A 21909-nucleotide genomic window follows, 5' to 3' on the forward strand; every position below is an offset into this window, starting at 1 on the left:
GCCCTTTCCATCAGTTCGGACTTTTGGTTGCGTTGGCTAGTGCATGAAGCTTAACATGGTATCAAAGCTAAGGTCTTGAGTTCAAGTCCTGGTTTGCGCAATTTATTTAAAAATTGCTGATAGCCCCCCTTTGTGTCCACGTAGAGGCCTCTTGAGTCATACGTGAGTTTCGCGCACCGTCGCTCTCTTCCGGTTGCACGTGTTGACTTGTCTTCCCCGTCACACGTGAGAGGGGGTGTTACAGTATATGTGGATTGTACTAGCCCTTTCCATCAGTTCGGACTTTTGGTTGCGTTGGCTAGTGCATGAAGCTTAACAAAGAGGAACTGTTTTTATTTGAAGACTTCGAAGGCAAATTTTGTGGAGATATGTATATTTAGGGAAGATGAAAGTGAACCATCGTGATAGGCTTCTGAATATGGGCGACATCACTGCTCCGGCCGGCCGCTCAAATGCCTCCTCAATTAATCTTATAGAATCGTGTGGGACAGTGGGAATTAACTGTAAGTACATAGTGGATGGTGGGCTGAGGTAGCGACGCACTGGTAAAAAAACATTAGGGGGAAATATGCCAGCAAGGGATGCTACGTGAGCGTGGAAAAGAAAAAAATATAATGAAGAGATGAAGTGACGTGGATGAAAATTCCTGAGGTGGCTAGATGATGATGTGGACGGGCTGCATGTTGAGAGAATTGTTAGTAGTGGGGATCAACTTCTTAAGAATGTAAGATTACTTGGGTCAGTCAAGTCACCAAAACTAATGTGCTACTTAACTGCTGAGGCAAGGAGTAGTCTTTTCATGAGAATTCAAAACCAAAAAAATTTGGTTCTGATTAGTAGAATTTAAAAGAAATCATGCTAAATTCACACACTATATTTTAACTTACGTAGATCTTAACTTATAAATACACACATAAGTGCATAATTGGACGTATCTACCACATCATCTCAATAATGTTCTGCTGAATGTAGTTTCAGTGTTCTTCTGCTCAGTTTAGTTTTAGTGCATGGGTGTTTCGTTCATCCCGATATGTGCATAACTGAATATGTACATTTTCGCCTACACGTTTATTTGGTATCTTCAGCCAATGCTATGATGACAATCCAGACAAAGTTTGCGGTGAAGAGAAACTGGGTGGGTGATCCGTGCGCCCCTATATCTTTTGCATGGTATGGTTTGGATTGCAGTTACATTCCCGGTGGTCCCCCAAGAATAACTGCCCTGTGAGTTCTAAAGAACATAATTATATGCGATGTAAAATGAGTAGTGTGTGCAGTTCCACGTATGATGATTGTTCCATCTTCCTTGCAGAAACTTGTCATCCAGTGGGTTGGTTGGTGAAATAGATGCTTCCTTTGGCCAGCTAACATTGCTCCAACGCTTGTAAGTTCTTTAGATTACCACCTCAGATTTCCCTAAGACTATACGAAGAGTCTCCCCAAGACCGCTCACTATTGTCTCTGCCAGTAACGTCAGTATTTCTCCTTTTCTTTCCTATTTCTTTTGTCTTTTGTCTTTCAAGTTTATTTTTATTTCTCCCATTTTTCGTAAATACAAAATTTTTGTAATATCATAAAACTTCGAATTTTTAATAATGTTCAGAATTTTCAAATATATTTCATGTTGAAAACTGTTCGGAACAATAAATCTTTCTTCTCATTCCAAAAATAGTCTCAAATTCACACAGGGCACCCAAGCTGGGCAGAACCATTTTCATTTTTTGTTCTGTGTTAGGTTTCTATTTTTATTTTTCCGTTTTTTCCTATTTTTGTTTCCTCTTTTTTTTTTAAGTTTATGTCCCTTTCTCCCTTTCTTTAGTAAATTCAAAATTTTCAAAAAAGTTCATACTATCAGAAAACATTGATTTCTTTCAAAAAAAACAGAATTGTAAATACATTCCATTTTGAAAAATGTTCAGAACATTAAATCTTTTTCTCATTAAAAAAATTGTTCACATTTCTAAAAATGTTACATCTTTTCTTTGTGTTTTCCAAAGTTTCCTGAGATTTGCCAAAAAAATTGCATCTTAAAAATGTTCCAATACGAGAAATATTCTTATTTTAGTGACATGTTCGCAAATTCAGAATGACGTTCAAGTTGAAAGAAACCCATTTAAAAAAATATTCTGAATGTTCAAACTATTTTTCCTTTTTTGAAAAATTATCACGAACTCAAAAAATGTTCATGTAATTATAAAAGGTTCATGTTTTCAAATACAATTAAGAATTTTGAACGTTTAAAATTTTGTTATTATTTTTGAAAATGTAAAGAATTTCTAAAAATGTTTGGGATTTTCAAAATTATTCATGTCTCCAAGATTATTTTGCAACTTATATTTTTTTAAAGTTCAAAAAACCAAAATTTGTTTCCAATCTGACATGATCTTAATGGTTTGAGCTGGCCCTAGGTTGGTAGGACTCATTTCTTCGAGTGACTAGCAGCACGTAGTCAGGTCTTTAAGCATGATTTCGATCCTTCAACTCATCATTTTCTAAACTTTTTAGCGCTTTACAAATAGGGGTCGTCTTGGAGCTTACCAGTGCGTTGGCCCATACACGAACTGACGTGCATCTTACGCTCTATTTTATGCAACAAGCGTCATATAGTAGCTCCCACGCAATTAGCCCAAGAAAAAATTGCTCCGTCACACAGGCAGTATTGGGCCTCAACCGCACTCCCCTACTGGTCATCCGAGGGAGCAATTTTTTTCTTGGGCCAATAAAATAGAATATGTTGGTTTTGCTCAAATAAAAAAATTGTGGGCACTTGAGCACTAAAATAATCAAAGAAAATAAACCCCAAAAAGAAGGGATATTGATGTCTGGTTATGCGCTAAATATGCTAATGAAATGGGATTTATGCGGTACAATTAGTAATCCATCCGGTTACGCCATCGTAAGAGAGAGTGGTCGAAGCAACCGTGCCCCGAAGGTCGCCGCATAGCTACCAAATGAGGAGGTAGACACAATTCCGAGACCGAGGAGGACCCAAAGGAAAAAAAAAGGCACGAGTTGGATGGTTGCCGCCCGCCGACTATCCCCATCACTATCAAGATCACGCAGAACAAACATGACCCACGATAAGACTGTAACTCCTCTCTCCATCGCATCACTATGTAGATCGTTTTTGGTGGATACATCAATTATCTCTCAGATTGCTTCTGGCAAAGAAATATCTCTTCCGTTGCAACACATGGGCATATGTGCTATTATTATATTATATTATATTACATTACATTATATTATATTATATTATATTATATTATAATAAAGCAAGGTGCGTTTCTCCAATTTTTTCATCCGTTCACCGTCGAAAATATTTTTTTCTATCCGAGGTGGTACTAAACTTTTCTGCATCTATCCACTAGAAAAAAAAGGTTACCCAGAATTTCATCATTGGGCCACGCGCGCTCCAGCCCAACTAAGCTAGCCCACCTATTATTACCCACACAGTTGGGAAGACCTTATTTGTCGCGTCAAGCGGTAAATAGTTGAACCTGCCCACAGGGCGCCTAAGACTGGGCCGGCCCGTTTTCCTTTTGCGATGTTCTATTGTTATTTCTATTTTTCTGCTCCTTTCACTTTCTCTTTTATATTTCCTTCTCCTTTCTTTCCTCTTTATTTTTATTTTTTTCTATCAATTAAAAATTAATGAAAATATGGATAATTTCAATTTCTTTTCAGTCAGAATTCGATATTTTGTTCTTGCTTTGAAAAATGTTCGAAACTTCTAAAAAATACCTGTTTCGAAATTTTCTCAATTTTAAATTTTTGATGTTTTTCCGAAATCTTCGAGGTTTATTAATAAGAATCATATTTTATGAAAAGTTCCATATTTTAAAATATTCCTGGTTTAGTCACATGTTTACAAATCAAAAAAAATATTTTCGTCTAAGAAAACATTTTCTAAGTTTGTTTTGAATGTTCCCCTTTTAGAGAATAAAAATTCCAAAATAATTGTATTTTTATAAAATTTTCATGTTTTAAAAATATTGGCTGTGAATTTAAGAAACTATTAATGTTTCTAATTTTGGTAATGTTTTTCCAAAAAATTTGAATATTCAGAAAACCATTGTTCACATTTTTTGAAAATTATTCACAGTTTAAAATTTAATTCACGTTTACAAGAGTATTCGCCAATTCATATTTTTTTCAAATGTTCAAAAAAAATAAAATAAAAACAATTGTTCTGCGTTCATCTGCTAAAAAAAACTGTTTTGTCCAGAACTCCGTACATGGGCGTGCGTGCTACGGCCCAGCGACGCCAGGCCATTTAGTTCCTGGCCATGAAGCTGCAAAGCCTTATTTGCCGCACGGTGCACCAAATAGTGAAAGCTTTGTATAGAGCGCCCAAGATTGGGCCGGCCTGTTCTCGTTCTTTTTTTGTGTTCTATTTCTTTTTTCCTATTTATTTTTCCTTCTCTTTCCATTTTATTTTTTTCATTCCAAGTTTATTTTGCTTTTTTCAAAATTTCAGTTTGTTCAGAAATTTTATTTTTCTTCTAAGTTTCAGAAATCTTAAGAATTTCAAAATTTTGGTCCCATGTTGAAAAAGGTTCACAAAATATTCGCAAAAATTTGGCCAAAATTCACAAAATGTTCGCATTTTGTCAAAAAATATTTTAATTTCCCAAAATTATTCAATACTTAAAAATGCATTTTAAAAGATAATACAAATTAGAAAAATATTCCTGTTTTCTTAAAATATTCGAAAATTCAAAATATTGTTCGTGTTAAAAGCAACATATTTTCAAAAAAATGAATGTTCAAAACATGTTTCTGTTTAAAAAAATTGTTCACAAATTCAAAAAATGTTCCTTTTTTATAAAATGTGCATGTTATCAAAGGAAATTCTGAATTTCAAACAATCTTTCCATTTCAAGTTTTGTGTGTCTTTTTCAAAAATTAATGAAATTATCAAAAAGTGCCTGCGTTTAAAAAATGGGATTTCAAAAATTGCTCATGTTTCAAAGAATATTCGGCAATTCATAATAATTACTTTATTTTTCAAAGTTCAAAAAAGATCAAAAAATCAAAAAATATTTTGAATGTGATGTTGTAGTATGTTCTTAAACATTCACGCTGGCCATTGGTTAGCAGGAGTTGTTTGCTCGAATGGCTAGCAACACGTGGTCAAGTTTTTGAGATCATGAGTTTGATCCTTCAACTCATTATTTTTTTATTCGCGCCTTACAAACGTAGGTCGTTTTAGTGCCTGCCAGTGGCCTAGCCCAGACGTGAACTGTTGTGCATTACATGTGCTATTTGACGATAAGAGAGAATGTGTTGGTTGGCTATAATTAAAAATAATTATGGGCATATACCAATAAAAGAGAATATGATGTTTTGGCTCATATAAAAAATGTGGGCAAGTGTGCGCTAAAATAATTGAAGAGAATACACCATGGTAAATTAAGGACTACCTGGTTATGTGATGATTATGCCAATGAAACGTGTTTCGCTGCTATTAGTAATCTATCCGGTTATGCCATCGTAGGAGAGAGTGGTTGAAGCAACTATGCCCTGAAGATCGTCACAGCGGCCAAAAAGTGAGCAGGCAACCAGAACCTTGACATGGAGGCGGACCTGGAGAAAAAAAAAGGTACGAGCTGGGTTGTGGCCGCGAGTCCGACCAACCCCACCACTATCTAGATCTCGCGGGCCAAACATGACCTGCGAGAACACCGCAGCTCCCCGCTCTGTCGCCCCACCGCTATGGAGACCGTTTTGATGGACACATCAATTATCTTTCTTGATGCTTCCGCAAAAAAAGTATCTCCTGTTGCAACGCACGGGCATATGTGCTAGTAATGTAGAAGCAAAAACAGAGATAATAAGTGATGCTAGGAAGCGGACACCCGATGAAGTTGTTTTACTCGCTAGGAAGCGGAATTGATAGTACTATCAAATCCAGTGCATTAAAAATAGATTAACCCAGTTGTTTATAGAAAAACGATTGAACTTGAAGTCAAGCCTCGTCGTGCCAAAGCAGAGAGAAACAACCGAGGACGACCAGGGACGTAGCTCCCTTGTAAGCATTGGGGTCAATTGACCCCAATGAAATTAAGAAATCCTTCACTAACTTAGTACTAATCACTATCTATTTGCAGAAGATGACCCCACTGTCATAGACACGATCTCATCAAACATTTTTTCTAGCTTTGTCCCTGAAGACAACGGGTGTGAGGGATTGGGGAGTGGGACTAGCGGAGAGCTAAAGGCGGGACTAGCGGCGAGCTAAAGGCGGTGAGGGAGGCTGGAGGAACACCATTACCGGCTGAGGGATAGCGGCGGCGCCGCCAATCTACAACAGCAAGGACTTGATACAGCTTTGGGGCAGTCAGTTCAGGAGGATTTGGGACTGCGCTGTAACAAAACTAGGGACGCTGCTAACAATAGCGACCACACCTGGACGTGGTTAGTAACAACGGCCAGCTTTGGATGCCATTAAAGACCGCGTCCTTCCTATTTCCACAATTTCCACCAGTCGTTTACCAGTTCAGTAATTACGGAATTATCGTTTATTATTAATAAAAAAGCAGGGATTCGATTGATCGACTAGCAACACAAGAGCATAAATGAAAGCTGATTGGATAGCCAATGGCATTTAATATGCATGTTGTTTATATTTGAGGTAATATTAACGGAAGTCATAAAACTTGCGCTTGATGTTCAGTTTGGTGCTAGAACTTTGAAAATACATATTTCCAGTCACTTAACTTGTCTCAAGTGTGCACATATGGTCACAAGGTGCGTATGTGGACGTATTCATGTGTACGATCCCACCCGTCAGTGAGTAATGGCGCGTGGCCGATGTTATTTTTGGAAAAACACCCTTGTATTTTTTTTTACTCTTGGGAAAAGACAACCACCATGATGCATTTTTACACAAAACCTCCTCGCAATTTTTTTATCCGTAAAAAAGTCAACAACTGTAGTACGAAAAATAACACAAAAAATGGTGGTGTCATGTATTGAACCAGCAACCAAGATTACCAGGAAAACAGAGTATAGCCATTGCGCCATTAACTTTCAGATGTTTGGCTCCTGAAAAGAACACACGCTAGCCACAGTAACATACCAATGTATAGGTTTAATCTGAATAAGGTTCTTAATGTACAGAATAAATGCGCTCCTGGAGCTGAAATGGGCTATGGACAGTGCAGCCCATTTTGCGCTAGTTCTTTTTTACGAAATTTGTAGATAATGTGTAAATTATAATTTCAGTAAAAAAATAATCTTTAGATATTCTTTTTGTACAAATTTTGTACATACAAATAAAATGACCTACTGGTGTGCAAAAAATATATAAAATAACCAAGCTATTAAATTGTTTATGTATTAATTTAAAAATATTCATATATTAAAAATAATATTTATGAATTATAACAAAAGTTTGTATAATTAAAAAGGTAATAATTTAAAGTTTTTAGTCATCATTTTATATAATTTCAATATAAGCCGTGAGTGTATATTTTTTATCATTAAACATATTTATTTAATAAAGAATTTCAATGTCTGTATCAACTAAATATTACTTATATATATTACACAAGTTTATATTTAAATGTTTTTATTTACGAATGACTGTTTGTATGTATAATAGTTTTAACACACAGATATTTGAACATAATTTTATTACTTATATTCTGCAAACTCTCCAATGTTTATTACTTGTGTTTTACTAAATATTTTTTTATAGAATACACAAGTTTATCTTTACATATTTTTATTTAGTAACCATCTTCTGTATGTATAATATTTTAACACACAAATATTTGAACAAAATAATTTTTACTTACGTTTTGCAAATATATTAGAAAAATAGCACGATCTGCAGCCTTTTTAGCTCCACATGCCTTCGCATTCAATACACACAAGGAAGTTTATTATCTACACATGACATGTTAATTTGATTGGTGGAGTGGTTCGTCTTTCTTGTAAGCTTCGGTCGTGGGTTGAGTGCTGGCACACCCCCTTTTTGTTGTTAATTTCATCTGTACATTGGTGGTTTGTTTTTTCGCGAATAAAAAGTACAAGGTGTTTTCTGGAAAATAACATAGGCTGGGCACCATTACTCGCTAACAGGTGGGGTCATACACATTAATACGTCCACGCACGCTTTTTGTGACGGTATATGCACGTTTGAGTTAAGTTAAGTGACTGAAAATCCGTATTTTCAAAGTTTTAGCACCAAACTAAATATCGAGCGCAAGTTCTATGACTCCCAGTGATATTACCTCTTTATATTTCTTCAACTCATGGTGATTACAACCTAGGATCTACTCCCTCCGTTCCAAAATAGATGACCCAACTTTGTACTAACTTAGTACAAAGTTGGGTCATCTATTTTGGAACGGAGGGAGTACATGCATTTATATAAGCTGATAGCAGCTGACTAGGTGGAATTAGGATTTCTGTACTACTTAAACAAGCAACCAATGTTGTATACAGTCCATGTTTTGCTTTTCCATTATTTACGAATGGAATGGACTCTGAAATCTCCTATTCCTGTTACTGTTTGGTTGGTCAGCTTGAGTAGTAATTCTTTTTGTTCTTCCCGTGTGTATTTCATATTTTCTAGCTTGCAATGCTTTATAAGATACTCCCTCCGTAAAGAAGTATAGGAGTGTTTAGATAACTACATTAGTGATCTAAATAATCTTATATTTCTTTATATAGAGAGTATTTCATATGAGGGCAAGGTTCAAGAAAGTAGAAAAGTCGGACTTGTGGAGAACAATGTTAATCAAGCTCTCATGATACTTCCTCTGCTTCAAGATGCTTCCTGAGATGAGTTCACAATTAGTTTGATCCTGACCATGCATAGTTTTTTGTATAAAATGGTGTCGATTTTTTGTACAGAAAAAGAAGCGAGAGCACACGGTACGATTTTTTGCACAATGGGGATTTTAGACCAACACCCTTCTTCAAAAAGTTAAAAAGCAACCAAACCCTCCTCCTCGTCTCTTCTCTCCGGTCACGTGCCCTTAGCGCTGCCCCCTTCCACCCCGGAGCAGCAGCTGCCGCAGGCGCCGAAGCACCAGCAGTAGCAGCTTTTGCGGGAGGGAAGCTGCTGGGGGAGCCGGACACCAGAGCAGAAGCTGCTTTCGCTGGCGCTGGTGCCGGGCGGGGGTGGTGGAGGGCACGACGTGAGGCAGCGGCGGAGCTATGCAGTGAGCCTCCCTGCCGACCCGCCATATGCTGCACGGGCGCGAGCCGCAGCCGCGGTGACTGTGCATGGGCGCGAGCAGCGGCAGAGCTCTGTGGCGCACCTTGCCAACCCGCCATATGCTGCACGGGCGCACAGGCGCGGGCAGCAGCCGTGCCGGTCGCACACGGGCACGAGCAGCGGCGAGGCTGCCATGCTGCAGAGAGGAGGGGGTGGAGTCTGACAGTGCGCTCCCTCGCCGGCGACGAGAATCATGGTCGGCCGGCGTAATGCTGCTCTACCCGCCTTCTCGGGTAGACAAATCAAGGAGTTGATTGCTTTTTTTTATTTTTGACTAAGGGGGTCTTTGTAAAATTATAGGCTCTATTTTGTAAATCTAGAAAAACCCTCACCTAGCAGCGTCTAACTTGAACCATTACACCATGTCATCATTTGTGGGACTAACCTGTCATAATCATGCTCAAAACGATCTAAACCATCAACTAGTGTTTTTTGCCAAAATTTAGACAAAAAAATTAGTAGTTTTAGGCACAATTACGTAGACTTGTGGTTTTTGCAAACCTAGCCTTCAATATCAATGTTTTTTTGCAATTCACTCGTCTGTTGTTCTCGTAAAACAGTAGAGGTTGCCAAATTAAATGTTCTGCTCCTCTGCTGCTTATAATCTATATATTCTAAATAGTTCATCCCCACTACATGGTTTCTCTTGACATGCAGCCTATCCACCTCATCAATATGCCACATGTGCACCAGATGACAGCCAAATGCTTTGCGCTCACCTTCTTTATGAGCTACTAATAAATACTTCATCATACTATCTATTAAGTCGGTCGTAATGGGAGTATCATAGATAGTATTATGCATGCCAACTAAGCAATTTTGATGACGTGGTAGAGGCTTGAGTATAATATCATGATACCGTATCATATTAAATGATGTGCTACTTTATGTCATACATAGCAATAAATATAGTTCTATATGATACTAACATATAATATTATGCATTACGAATGTAGTATCATATACTAGTATCATGTATATACTCCCCAATACAACCAACTTTACACTCCATTTCCCCTCCCAAGAGAAGTATATCAACAGGCGCCACTCCGGAGCACCGAGCAGTCAACAGATGAAGCCAGATCTGTATCAGGTACGAGGCCAGATCTGCATCTCAATTACTGAACCACAATCGGGAGATTACTGTGTGTGCATATGTTACTTCAGGAAGAGATCTTTTTTTTAAGGAGGAAAGGCCCCGGCCTCTGCATCAGAATGATGCAATTGCAGGAAGAGATAATGGCTTCTTGGCTTATTCTGGTCAATCGGGAGTAATTTCACCTCCTTTTAATAAAATATCAGGGGATTGTCATTGCAATGACATCCATCTTCAATCCACTCAATTTCTTCTTCTTCTTCTTCTTTAGAAACATTCAAGCAAAATATTTGCACAATAAAATCTATGTTTTTTTGTGCAAAGACTAACTCAAATATCACAAAAACTGGAAAAAGAATAATCTTTAGCTCTTCTTCAAGCTTATTTCTTTAACATCTTTTTAACACAACCTTCGCATCCTTGTTTGGAGCATAAAGGTTGCTTCTTCAACTCAGCTGAGAATAAGCTAATAAATAAATAAAAAAGAGAATATGGAATGAGCATTCAGAACTTCCCAAACCATAAAGGCAAATATGCTAATAACAGGAATCAGGGGCGGAATTGGGCCTGGGGCAACTAGGGCTATAGCCCCAGGCTTGGCCCAACTAATAGGTAGACATTTAGTAGATTTTTGTTAATATTTGTAGACTTACATGGGCGCGACTATGTCCCCCCTTCAGCGAGAGGGTAGGAACCCTCCGAAATCACTAATTGAGGAGTACTCGTTGTAAAGATCACTCCCACTTTCCCAGGTTGTGACAAGTGGCGTCCTGCATGTGCGCCACTTATCGCACCTGTGAGTTTTCCCTTTTTCGTAGATTCATTTATTCACAACCTTTTATCTCTTAAACCGTGCGTCCAAATCTCGAACCATTTTCACCGTTGGATTCCTCGCGTCGAGATCTTTAAAATTAGATCCCATGTTGATAGGTTTTGATGAACCTTTTTTTCACAAAAAAACCGGACGAAAAAACCGAACCGGGGGTACGGGTTTTTTCCCTTTCTGAAAGAGGCACGCCCATGCCTCTCGCGAAATCAGAACCTTGCCTCTAGCGGAAGCGAAACCGTGCCTGTAGCGGAAGAAAAAAAGAAGAGAAAACGCCTTTTTTTTCGTTTCTGAGAGGCACGGCCGTGACTCTCGCGAACGCACAACCGTGTCTCTCGCGGAAGAAAAACTATGACTCTCGCGAAAGGAAAAAAAACAAAAAATGCGATTTTTCGTTTCCGAGAGGCACGGCCATGACTCTCACGAAAGCACAACCATGCCTCTCGCGAAAACAAAACCATGACTCTCGCGGAAAAAAAAACAGAAAACACCTTTTTTTTTGTTTCCGAGAGGCACGGCCTTGACTCCCGCGGAAGAAAAACCGTGACTCTCGCGCAAATTTTTTTTTCGAAAACTTTTTTTTGGTCCAAATGTTAAGGAAGACCGACGAATAACTGAAACGTCGAAAAAACCGTTTAAAAAGTCAAAAACGCGTGCAAAAAGATATAAAAATTTCCAAAGGGAGCACCCAAAGCTGCTCGTTAGCTTTTTTTAGACAAAGCTGCTCGTTAACTAGTTGCTCCCCGGAACCCTCTCGTTGAAGGGGAGACCAACATGAGCCGGCCTAGGAGCGTGGGTGGCACAACCTTCATTTTTCTGTTTTTCATTTTTTTTTTGATTTTGTGTATACTAAATATACAAATTACGAAAAAAAATCTGTGAAATCATTTAAAAAAATGTTGACCAAAGATTTCAAAAATCTCGAATGTGTATAGAGAAAATGTTTATCATGTATTAGAAAAATGTATAGAAAATGTGTATAAATTTTTTGATCATGTATTTTAGAAAATGTTAATCAAGCATTTGTATTTTTTAGAAAGAAGTATTTAATTGTTATGAAAAGAATTTGAAAATTGTTAAATGTGTATATAAAAATGTTGACCATGTATTAAAATAGTGATAAATTTCTCTCTCTCTCTCTCTATGTATATAGAAATTTTGACCATATATAATCAACCATTTGAAAAATGTTAAATGTGTATAGAAATTTTTTTGACCACGTATTAAAATATGATGAAACTTTTTGATCATATATATAGATTTTTTTAGAATTTCTTTCAAAAAATTCATCAAGTATTTGAAAATTATTAAATTCCTATCAAAAAAATGTTGACCATCTATTATAAATGCTGATTTTTTTAATAATGCATATAAAAAATTTAACCAATCATGTTGAAATGTTGAACCAGTATTTGAAACATTTTAATCAAGCATTTAGAAAATGTTAAATTTGTATAGAAAACATGTTGACCATGTGTTAAAAATAGTTAAATATTGCATAGCCAAAATATTAGTCAAGCATTTGAAAAAATGTTAAATGTGCATAGAAAAATGTTAAGCTTGTATTTTAAAATCTTAATCAATCATTTAAAATTGTTAATAATGTGTATAATAAAAATGTTGACCATGTATGAAATATGATGAAATCTTTTGATCATATATTTAGATTTTTGAAAACTTCTATCAAAATGTTCATCAAGTATTTGAAAAATGTTAAATTCGTATAGAAAAAATGTTGACCATCTATTAAAAATGCTGTTTTCTTAATAATGAACATAAAAAATTTAATCAATCATTTTAAAATGTTGAACCAGTATTGGAAACATGTTAATCAAGCATTTAGAAAATGTTAAATATGTATATAAAACATGTTGACCATGTGTTAAAAATAGTTAAATGTTGCATTTACAAAATATTAGTCAAGCATTTGAAAAAATGTTAAATGTGCATAGATAAATGTTAATCTTGTATTTGAAAAACTTAATCAATCATTTAAGAGTTGTTAATAATGTGTATAGTAAAAATGTTGACCATGTATTAAATATTGTTAAACTTATATTGAGAAAATATGAAACATGTATTAGAAAAAAGCTTGTGACATATGCACAAAATGTATATGACGGATACGAGAAAACGAAAGTTGAAAAGAAACAAAATAAACCAAAAATGAAAAATAGAATGGAATAAACAAATGTAGAAAATAGCATGGAATAAAAAAGGAAAGAAGAGGAATAAAAGAAAACAGAAAGAGAAGAATTAAAGAATGGAGAAGAAGAAAAAAAGAGCAGAAAATCGAAAAAATCCGAAGAAAGCCAAACGACAAGGAAGAAAATGAAAAAAAAACAGAGAAGGAAACAAATAAAAGAAACAAAATGAAACAAATGAAAAGAAAAAAAAATAAGTAAACCAAAGAAAAAGAAAAAAAGTAAAGAAAAAACCAAATGAATACAGAAAAAAATGGTGAAACCAAAAGAAAACAAAGCGAAAAAACCCAGGAAAATATGAAGAAGAAACAGTGCAAAACCCGGCTTGTTTCGACTCATTTGGTTGCGAACGGGCTTTACGTGATCTGGCGCGCGCTATGTGGTCAGATTCATTTGAATTTCAAACTGACCGTACCTGGGCGGACATTTAGGGAACAAATTTGGATGGCCAGCTCTGTCATCAGTGCCTATGGACTGCTCCCCACCGTGTTCGCGGACGGATACGGTGTCTGGTTTGGGGTCAACGTTGGAGATGCCCTAATACCCATTAAGGTCAAAGGGGAGGGCCGGAGTCGTGCACCCAAGCACTCCTCCTTGACTACGACCACGTCCTCCACTTCCCCCTATGAGCCGCAGTGCCCAGCCGGCCACTTCCCCTTCTGAGCCAACCTGACTAAGTGAGGCCTCAGCACGTGGTGGTCAAGGCCGCCCAACTCCGCCCACTCCTCGAGAGCCGTTTCTTGGCGGATGGGGAGAGGTAGCCAACGCGGATGCCAATAGAGTGAAATAGCTCCATGCCGGAGCTCATGGTGGGGGCATCGGCGCCATTGCGGCCATGGCGTGAGGCGAACTCGAAGTCAGTAGTAGCGGGAAAGCATTCATCCTCCGAGGGTGGAGCATAGTGCAATGACGCGGATGAAGCTGGAGGAGGGCGAAGGATGTAGTGCACGACACTGGCTGGCACTGAAAAAGAAATGGAGTTGTAAAGGAGGTGCTATCGGTGGCATTGTGGCTCTGCATCGGCGCGAGACGAGGGGAAGGTGACGGTGGAGTTCCGTGAGGGGATGGGGAAGGGCATGATACGAGCGTAACTCTAGTTCTTCTCTTTTTCCAATCCCTCTTTTTTCATGTCAATTGTACGATTGTCGGCAGAGAAGAGAAGTGGATGAAAAGTTGTGGAGGACAGAGTATCACATGTGGACCTAGTGCCAAGTGAACAGTATGAACATCCAAGAAGATTTAGAATTGGTGTCAATGTCAATGTCTAATTAAGTATCAAATATGTCAACATCCAAACAACAAAATTTGTCTTAAATGTCAATATCAGTGTCCAAGTTCAATTGATATTGGCCCCAATATCAATGCCGAGGTCTGAATATGAACATCCAAACGAAGCATTACGGTTTCACACGATACGTAAATATCTCGGGAGTGATATTTTTTCAATGGTGATAAATTTTATTCAATCAGGCAGAATTGGATCCAGGAAAAAGCAGTGACATATAAACTACAATTTCGGAATGCATATCTCAAGGATGACTATTCTTATCAATAGATGCACTGAGTTTCTTGGGAGCGCAACAACATCGGTGGTGAAACTCGCCTATCATTTGGCAAGAGGCAGATAAACCGTTGCAGTCACGCCTGCACAAGTCCAGATCGCAACTCATGAAAGGCATGAAACATCCTCCTTCTACATGTTCACAAACAAAAAAAATACATTGTTAGAAGAATAGCCAGACAACATGGCAAGGTACGCTTCAGCATGGACCAGATGCCATAAGATCCATACAACTCAATATTGTGAACTATATAGAAAATTAGCATCACATGGCAAAACCACAGTGACTTATAGTTAGGTCAGAGATGCACGTACCTGGGCCAAACGCATCGCAAGATGAAATGACAGTAGCGATGAGCACAAGAGCCAACAAGCACTGGGCACTTGTGTTCTTCTTGAATATTGTCTTGACGGCCTTTTTTCCTTCTCTATGTTATGTCGTTCTTCTGAAATTTTGTGGGTTGCAATGCTCTCTTTTGGAATGTTGAAGTGTAACTTGGTCTCATTGTCAATGTTGAAGTGTCAAATATATCAACATCCAAACAGCAAAATTTGTCTTAAATGTCAATATCAATGTCCAAGTTCAATTGATATTGGCCCCAATATCAATGTTGAGGTCTGAATATGAACATCCAAACGAAGCATTACGGCTTCACACAATACATAAATATCTCGGGAGCAACATTTTTTCAATGGTGATAAATTTTATTCAATCGGGCAGAATTGGATCCAGGAAAAAGCAGTGACCTATAAACTATAATATCGGAATGCATATCTCAAGGACGACTATTCTTATCAGTAGATGCATTGAGTTTCTTGGGAGCGCAACAACATCGGTGGTGAAACTCGCCTATCATTTGGCAAGAGGCAAGTAAACCGTTGCAGTCACGCCTGCACAAGTCCAGATTGCAACTCAGGAAAGGCATGAAACATCCTCCTTCTACATTTCACAAAAAAAACACACTGTTAGAAGAATACCCAGACAATATGGCAAGTTACGCTTCAGCATGGATCAGTTGCCATAAGATCCATACAACTCAACATTGTGAAATACATAGAAAATTAGCATCACGTGGCAAAACCACAGAGATGCACGTACCTGGACCAAACGCATAACAAGACGAAATGACAGTAGCAATGAGCACAAGAGCTAACAAGCACTGGGCACTTGTGTTCTTGTTGAATATTGCCATGACGGCCTTTTTTCCTTCTCTATGTTATGTCGTTCTTCTGAATTTTTGTGGGTTGCAATGCTCTCTTTTGGCAGTACTTTTATAGAAGCAAATTAATGTTTTGGAGCACCATAAATTTGAATCATTTAATATTTGAATTAATGCAATATTTGAGAAGCAAATGAATATTGTAAATTATTGTCGGGGAGAAGATACAATCATCTATATCTATATCTATACCAATATAAAAAGACCCAAAGGGGCAGATGCAACAAATCTCAGCCATCAAACAGTGTCGATCTAATGACCTATATTTCTCCAATGGCGAGCGCTCAACATATTTAGTGTGCAATTAACAACATATCAAATATGGACTATCTACATAATTAGCACCTAAGTAATACAATATCCTACCTATTATCAAACGCGAAATGAATTTTCTGCCTGATATCAATGTGCAATTAATTTTCTGCCTACTATCAATGTGCATTGCACGCATGCATGTACTCCCTCCGTAAACTAATATAAGAGCGTTTTGATCACTACTTTAGTAATCTTAACGCTCTTATATTAGTTTAAGAGGGAGTGCTAGTTTTACAAGGAAGCAATATTTATTTGCAGATCATTACTGCCACCGGACCATGGGTTGAAGTGGCGACATGCAGCAACACGGCAGGAATATATTTTTGGAAGGCCAATATACAAAATAAAGAAGCGTCACTTATGACCTGCCTATAAGACAACAATGCGAAAAAATAATGCAGAAGCAAAAAAAGAGCAAAGTTGGGTTAGGTCATAATATCTGATGTATCCAATCAAGAGATATACCTTCCTAAATATATTTCTACAAAACCCCAAAAATACAAATAAATGCATGCCACCACATTTTTGTGCTGAAGTGATATAATGATCGATTGACAAAAGAAACTACTCCCTCCGTCACAGTTTGCACGGCGCGCTTCAATTGTCATGCACTTCCACCACCGAAGGGATTTTAAGCGTCATTGGTTTAATGCCCAATTAATTAGGGTGTGATAACCGCAATCAAGCCCACAATTTTCTCTTCATGTAGGTGTGTACGTGGAGTGGAATAACTGCATGCATGTGTGTATGCATTAATTACTCTAGTAATAGGCGCCGTGCTATAACTACCGATACTATTTTTCAGTCCATATCACTAATTGCCTTGGTTCCAGAGATTGTTGTAGCGCGCTTTGTAAACTGTGATGGAGGGAGTACCACTATAGGAGTTTGCATCCCATTGAACTACCACATTTTAAAAAATGACTGATAACTATCAATTTTTTAAAAATATTTGTGACTAAAAACTACCATGGCTAGTTTAGACCGTTTTTTGTCAGGGCTGACATGGCAACAAAGTCAACCCTGCTTATTTTGACCATTCAGTTGACCATTATTACAGGTGGGGCCCACAATCTTCTTCTTGCTCCTCCCTCTCTCTCTTTGGCATTTGGTTGAACGCACCTCCTGTGCACCCGCGCTTGAGCTCCGAAGTCCTCATGGCGCGGCACCTCCCCGGTGTTGGTCAGGTGCTCGTGCTCGCGTTCCATGCGGGCTCTGGTGCCGGCGATGGAGACGGCCGGGAGCTCATGCTGCGCGGAGATGAGCTGCACCTCCCCTGACTGACAGCAAAGTCATCGTTGTAAGGAAGCTTCACTCCCAGGTATGAACTACTAGCTGCCGGTGGTGTTGGGACCTCAAGAGCCAACATGCGAAGAAGCCCATTAGTCGGTTGTGTTCAGCTTAGACACCACACTGATCAGTTGTCTCATCAATTGCCAGTGAGTCATCTATTTTGAAACGGAAGGAGTACTTTCTTATTTGAACAGTTGGAACCTACTGGTACATCCGTTCATTGGTACTGCAATCAGTTGTACGAAACTGCTCTGTTATTGGCGATCCATCCATGATCAAGTACAAAACAGTCACTAGTTAAACTTGTTACCCTGTTAACTGCTCTTTGCAACTGCAGCTCCGAAACAGAACAGAGCAGCTCCTCTATTTTTTTGCTGGATGCTCTGTTTCGTCCACCGACTCTAGAGTGCCAAAAGACGCACTCCTAGCAGCTTGAAAGAAGCGTAGCTCTGCAAGACTCAATATATTTTGGTAAGAAGAAGATTCAGTCAATGAATTCTTGAACAAAATCACTGAATTCTTTCATACAGTAACAGTGACTACTTGAAGATTTATTGAGTGATATGAATCGACCATCTTATATAGGCAACAGCTATACATTCGACAGACCATTGGATATTCCAAATGGAATATAAGATATTATTTGAATGAATACACTTCCTGCATACATTGTTTTCCATAGTATTATTACATACCACAGCCCCATCACATAAAAATTCCTAGACTTTTCTCCACAGTTATTAGGCTATAGCATTCAGTACTCAAATATTATTTCAGCAATCAGCGTACTGCATAACTCTGGAAGTGCAATGATTCATAGATGTAGGCAGATGTTGGATTTACACAATCTCATCTTCTGTTGGACCATGTTCAGCGGATTCAGTTCTTCTCACGCAGTCGACGACGAAGCTCCCCAAGAGCCCAGATGGGGAATAAATTGCTGTAGTTGCCGTGATTGTAGTAAAAGGAGCAGTTGAAGCATCCAACGTGTTCCTGTGACCAAAGGAAGAAGTTCAGATTGCTTTAGGAAGACATTTCCAAAGAAATTACTTTGGTATAATAGTGTCAAAAAACGTATTACATTATGGGACGGAGGTAGTGTGTATTAGTATAACAAGGTTATCAGAGGATTCAACATTATCATGGTAGGGTGTTGTGCCTTGAAAATATTTCTTTTGATAGTATGTACTAGTTATGATCCTAAGCTGGAACAATACAACTATTAATATTAGTGTGCTACTTCTGTAGACTCAAAAGTTCAATTCTTACTTGCTGGGGAAACTCGCCTGTGTCTAGTTGCATATTGACCAATTCTTTTGCAGCATGATATAGTGGTGTGGGATCTCGCTCAACCTGAATAGAATGACCGTGATATGAAAATAACATGTGGATGCCAGAATAGTTTAAAGTCAATTCAAATGAACCATGAAGAAAACATACCTGCCCAGCATAAATTAAAGCTAACATTGCCCAAGCAGTGTTGACTGCATGAGGACTCCCCGCATCCACATAAGACTGTAAAATATTAGAGTGGAAACCATCATTAAATTCATTAAGAAATGCCCTAATCAGTACTCACAATATCTCAATGGTTCAAAGGGAACAGGATCTAGACATTTTCAATTATACCAATTTTAAATGGCTTATCATTATGCACATAATTAATTATTCAATCAAAGGACTCAAGTTGGTAGCTTGCACAACAAGGGCTCTACGGTAAAACATTCAGCTGGGTAAGGTAAGAGCAGCTAGCATCGACTAACAAATAAGGACAAACATATTTTGTCACAATTTCACTTCCAAGATGCTTCCATCACATCAATTGACATGACTAATTTCTAAGTTCATGTGACAGCATAATAAGGGACAACTGTTTCATTGATTATAGACGGAGAATGAGTAAGATTATTATACGTGGAAATTGGAATTTGTCTGAGAGATAGGTGTTGTGGGAGGATTGATTTGGCCGTATACAACTAGTAGTTACAAGCAAATAAAACTATACGAGTTAACCATGATGAAATAAGTCGGCTTGAAAACGCAGCTAGTTAATCCCTAGGTGACCCCCTAGCCGGTCCCATTTTATCGGGGTTCCAGAATGGATGATGGTTTCAGTATAGACTGAATGTGCATTTTCAGCACTGTTGGAGGTGATCAAAAGATGGACTACTAGCAGCGTCTACTCAGCTCGATTGTGCCATGAGGCTCTTTTTCATGGTGCGACCGTACCACTTGGTTCTTTTTGTTTCCCTCGGTTGTTGCCTGCTTGGGCATGTACGAATGTTCTCGGATCTATCAATAAAACGGGGTGCATACTTATTGCGTTTTTTCAGATAAAATCTAGCTAGTTGCAATGAAAACAGGCTCATTCAACAAACGTTTGGCCAGAAACTGAAACTTAGCAAATATCGAGATGCTATGAACAAACACGGCAGTGGAGGGAAGTAGAGCACAAATTATATGGACCAAAGACCTCTTATAAGGTTGTGTTGCTCAATAGTTTGCCTTGCAAGTATAACATACCTAGGACGCTAGTTTAGTGCCTCCAGGGTTGCGCAACACAGCCTATTCCTAATGAATTTCCAACGGATGGTTCGAGTTTCTGAACTCTTTCGGGCTATTGAGTTTGTGCTAATGATCTGCCAGATACAACTGCTAGCGGATAACATCTCGAAAGCTTGCTCAGGGATAGGCGGATAGCATCTCAAAATCTTGCTCAAGCTAAAAAAATACAAACCAAGCATGACCTTATCAAACCCTAATAACAGCATGTGGTTAAATACAGAAAAGAAGAACAGTTACCTCAATTTTCACTAGAAAGATAAGTCTCTCCCCATCCACCTGTATTTAGCTGCTTTGACAACAGAAAGTTGCATGCATTGCGTATGAAGTAATTATTTTCGTAAGTTCTATCTCTCTCATGGTATCTATCCTCCATGGGCAACTTTGGTCAAGACCATCTCTCAACCAAGGGCTAACAAAAGATATCACTTTGCCCAAAGACAAAAATCTGCTAAAAACGATGTCGACAGGGCATTTGGAGTGCTTCAAAGACGGTTTGCAGTTGTTCACGGACATGCTAAACTATAGGATCCGGAGACATCCTGGGAGATGATGACAACTTGTGTGATCATGCACAACATGAATGTGGAGGATGGGGATGCTGGAGTTCGGCATGGTTTAGAGTTTCAAAACGTGGGTGATCCTATCAAGCTTTCACGGCAGAATCTAGCGACATTTGAGGATTTTATCCAAATGCATCATAAAATTCGACATCGAGGAACGCATGAGCAACTTCAGAATGATCTGGTTGAGCTTCTTTGGGCGTTTCAAATGGAGAACTAGAACATGTGCCTGCTAAGATGAATTCAAAATTGAACTATTGAACAATTTTATTTAAAAACTTCATGTTTGGATTGCAATATTTTTATTTGAATTATTGTTGCATTGAGAATTGTGCTAGTTGTTTTGAGTAATCCGTGTATAAAAAAACCAAAAGTGAATATTTGGTGTCTGCGGTTGGATGACGCCCATCCTTATCCCTCTCCGGGGACACGTCCGTGAATATTTGGTGATGTCCATTCGATGATCCGCATTGGAGTTACTAGCAAGAGAGCGAGAGACACACGTGGCCACATTGGAGTAGCTCCCTCCCCCTCTTAGTTTGTTGGAGAGCAGCTTTGATAACATTGCTAATCTGATGATGCACCTGCCACATGCTGCCTCCATTTACCCACTGGAGAAATACTAGCTCATCTATTAATTAAGAAGAATTGTTACATTAATTAATCTATATCTATACCTAATAATAATAATAAAGGGTTATTTCTTTTGGCGGTACGTCATGGAAATTGTCCCTAAAATTACAAAATATTACCCACCAATGCCACCTATAAGTGATATAGAAAATGTTTCACATAAGGAAATCCTCCGCCTTGGCTGGCCCATGTAGTAGGGATCTCCTATACTGCGCTCTGCATGCCGGAAGAAGACTCAGCGCGCCTTTTTGGGCCGGCCCATGTCCGTGCTGCATGTTTTTTTAAATTTCGTTTTTATTTTTATTTTTATATTTTTCGTACTTCAAATAATTTGAGACTTCAAAAAAATCCAGCAAAATAGAAAAAAATAAGAATTTTTAAATAAAATGTTTGCAGTTTTGTAA

At 38.2% G+C, this 21909-nt stretch overlaps 1 protein-coding gene across 1 annotated transcript; it reads right to left on the bottom strand.

The window, feature by feature from the left end:
* Positions 1–18626: 18626 nt before the first annotated feature.
* Positions 18627–20685, bottom strand: LOC123084635 (achilleol B synthase-like). The gene is made up of 4 exons (XM_044506125.1): positions 20554–20685; positions 19188–19265; positions 19017–19100; positions 18627–18740 (listed from the first exon to the last, which is right to left on the bottom strand). The coding sequence occupies exons 1-4, from the start codon at positions 20683–20685 to the stop codon at positions 18627–18629; spliced, it is 408 nt and encodes a 135-aa protein (XP_044362060.1).
* Positions 20686–21909: the final 1224 nt, after the last annotated feature.

This window comes from Triticum aestivum, chromosome 4A (assembly GCF_018294505.1).
Source record: "Triticum aestivum cultivar Chinese Spring chromosome 4A, IWGSC CS RefSeq v2.1, whole genome shotgun sequence".
NCBI classification, from domain to species: Eukaryota; Viridiplantae; Streptophyta; class Magnoliopsida; order Poales; family Poaceae; genus Triticum; species Triticum aestivum.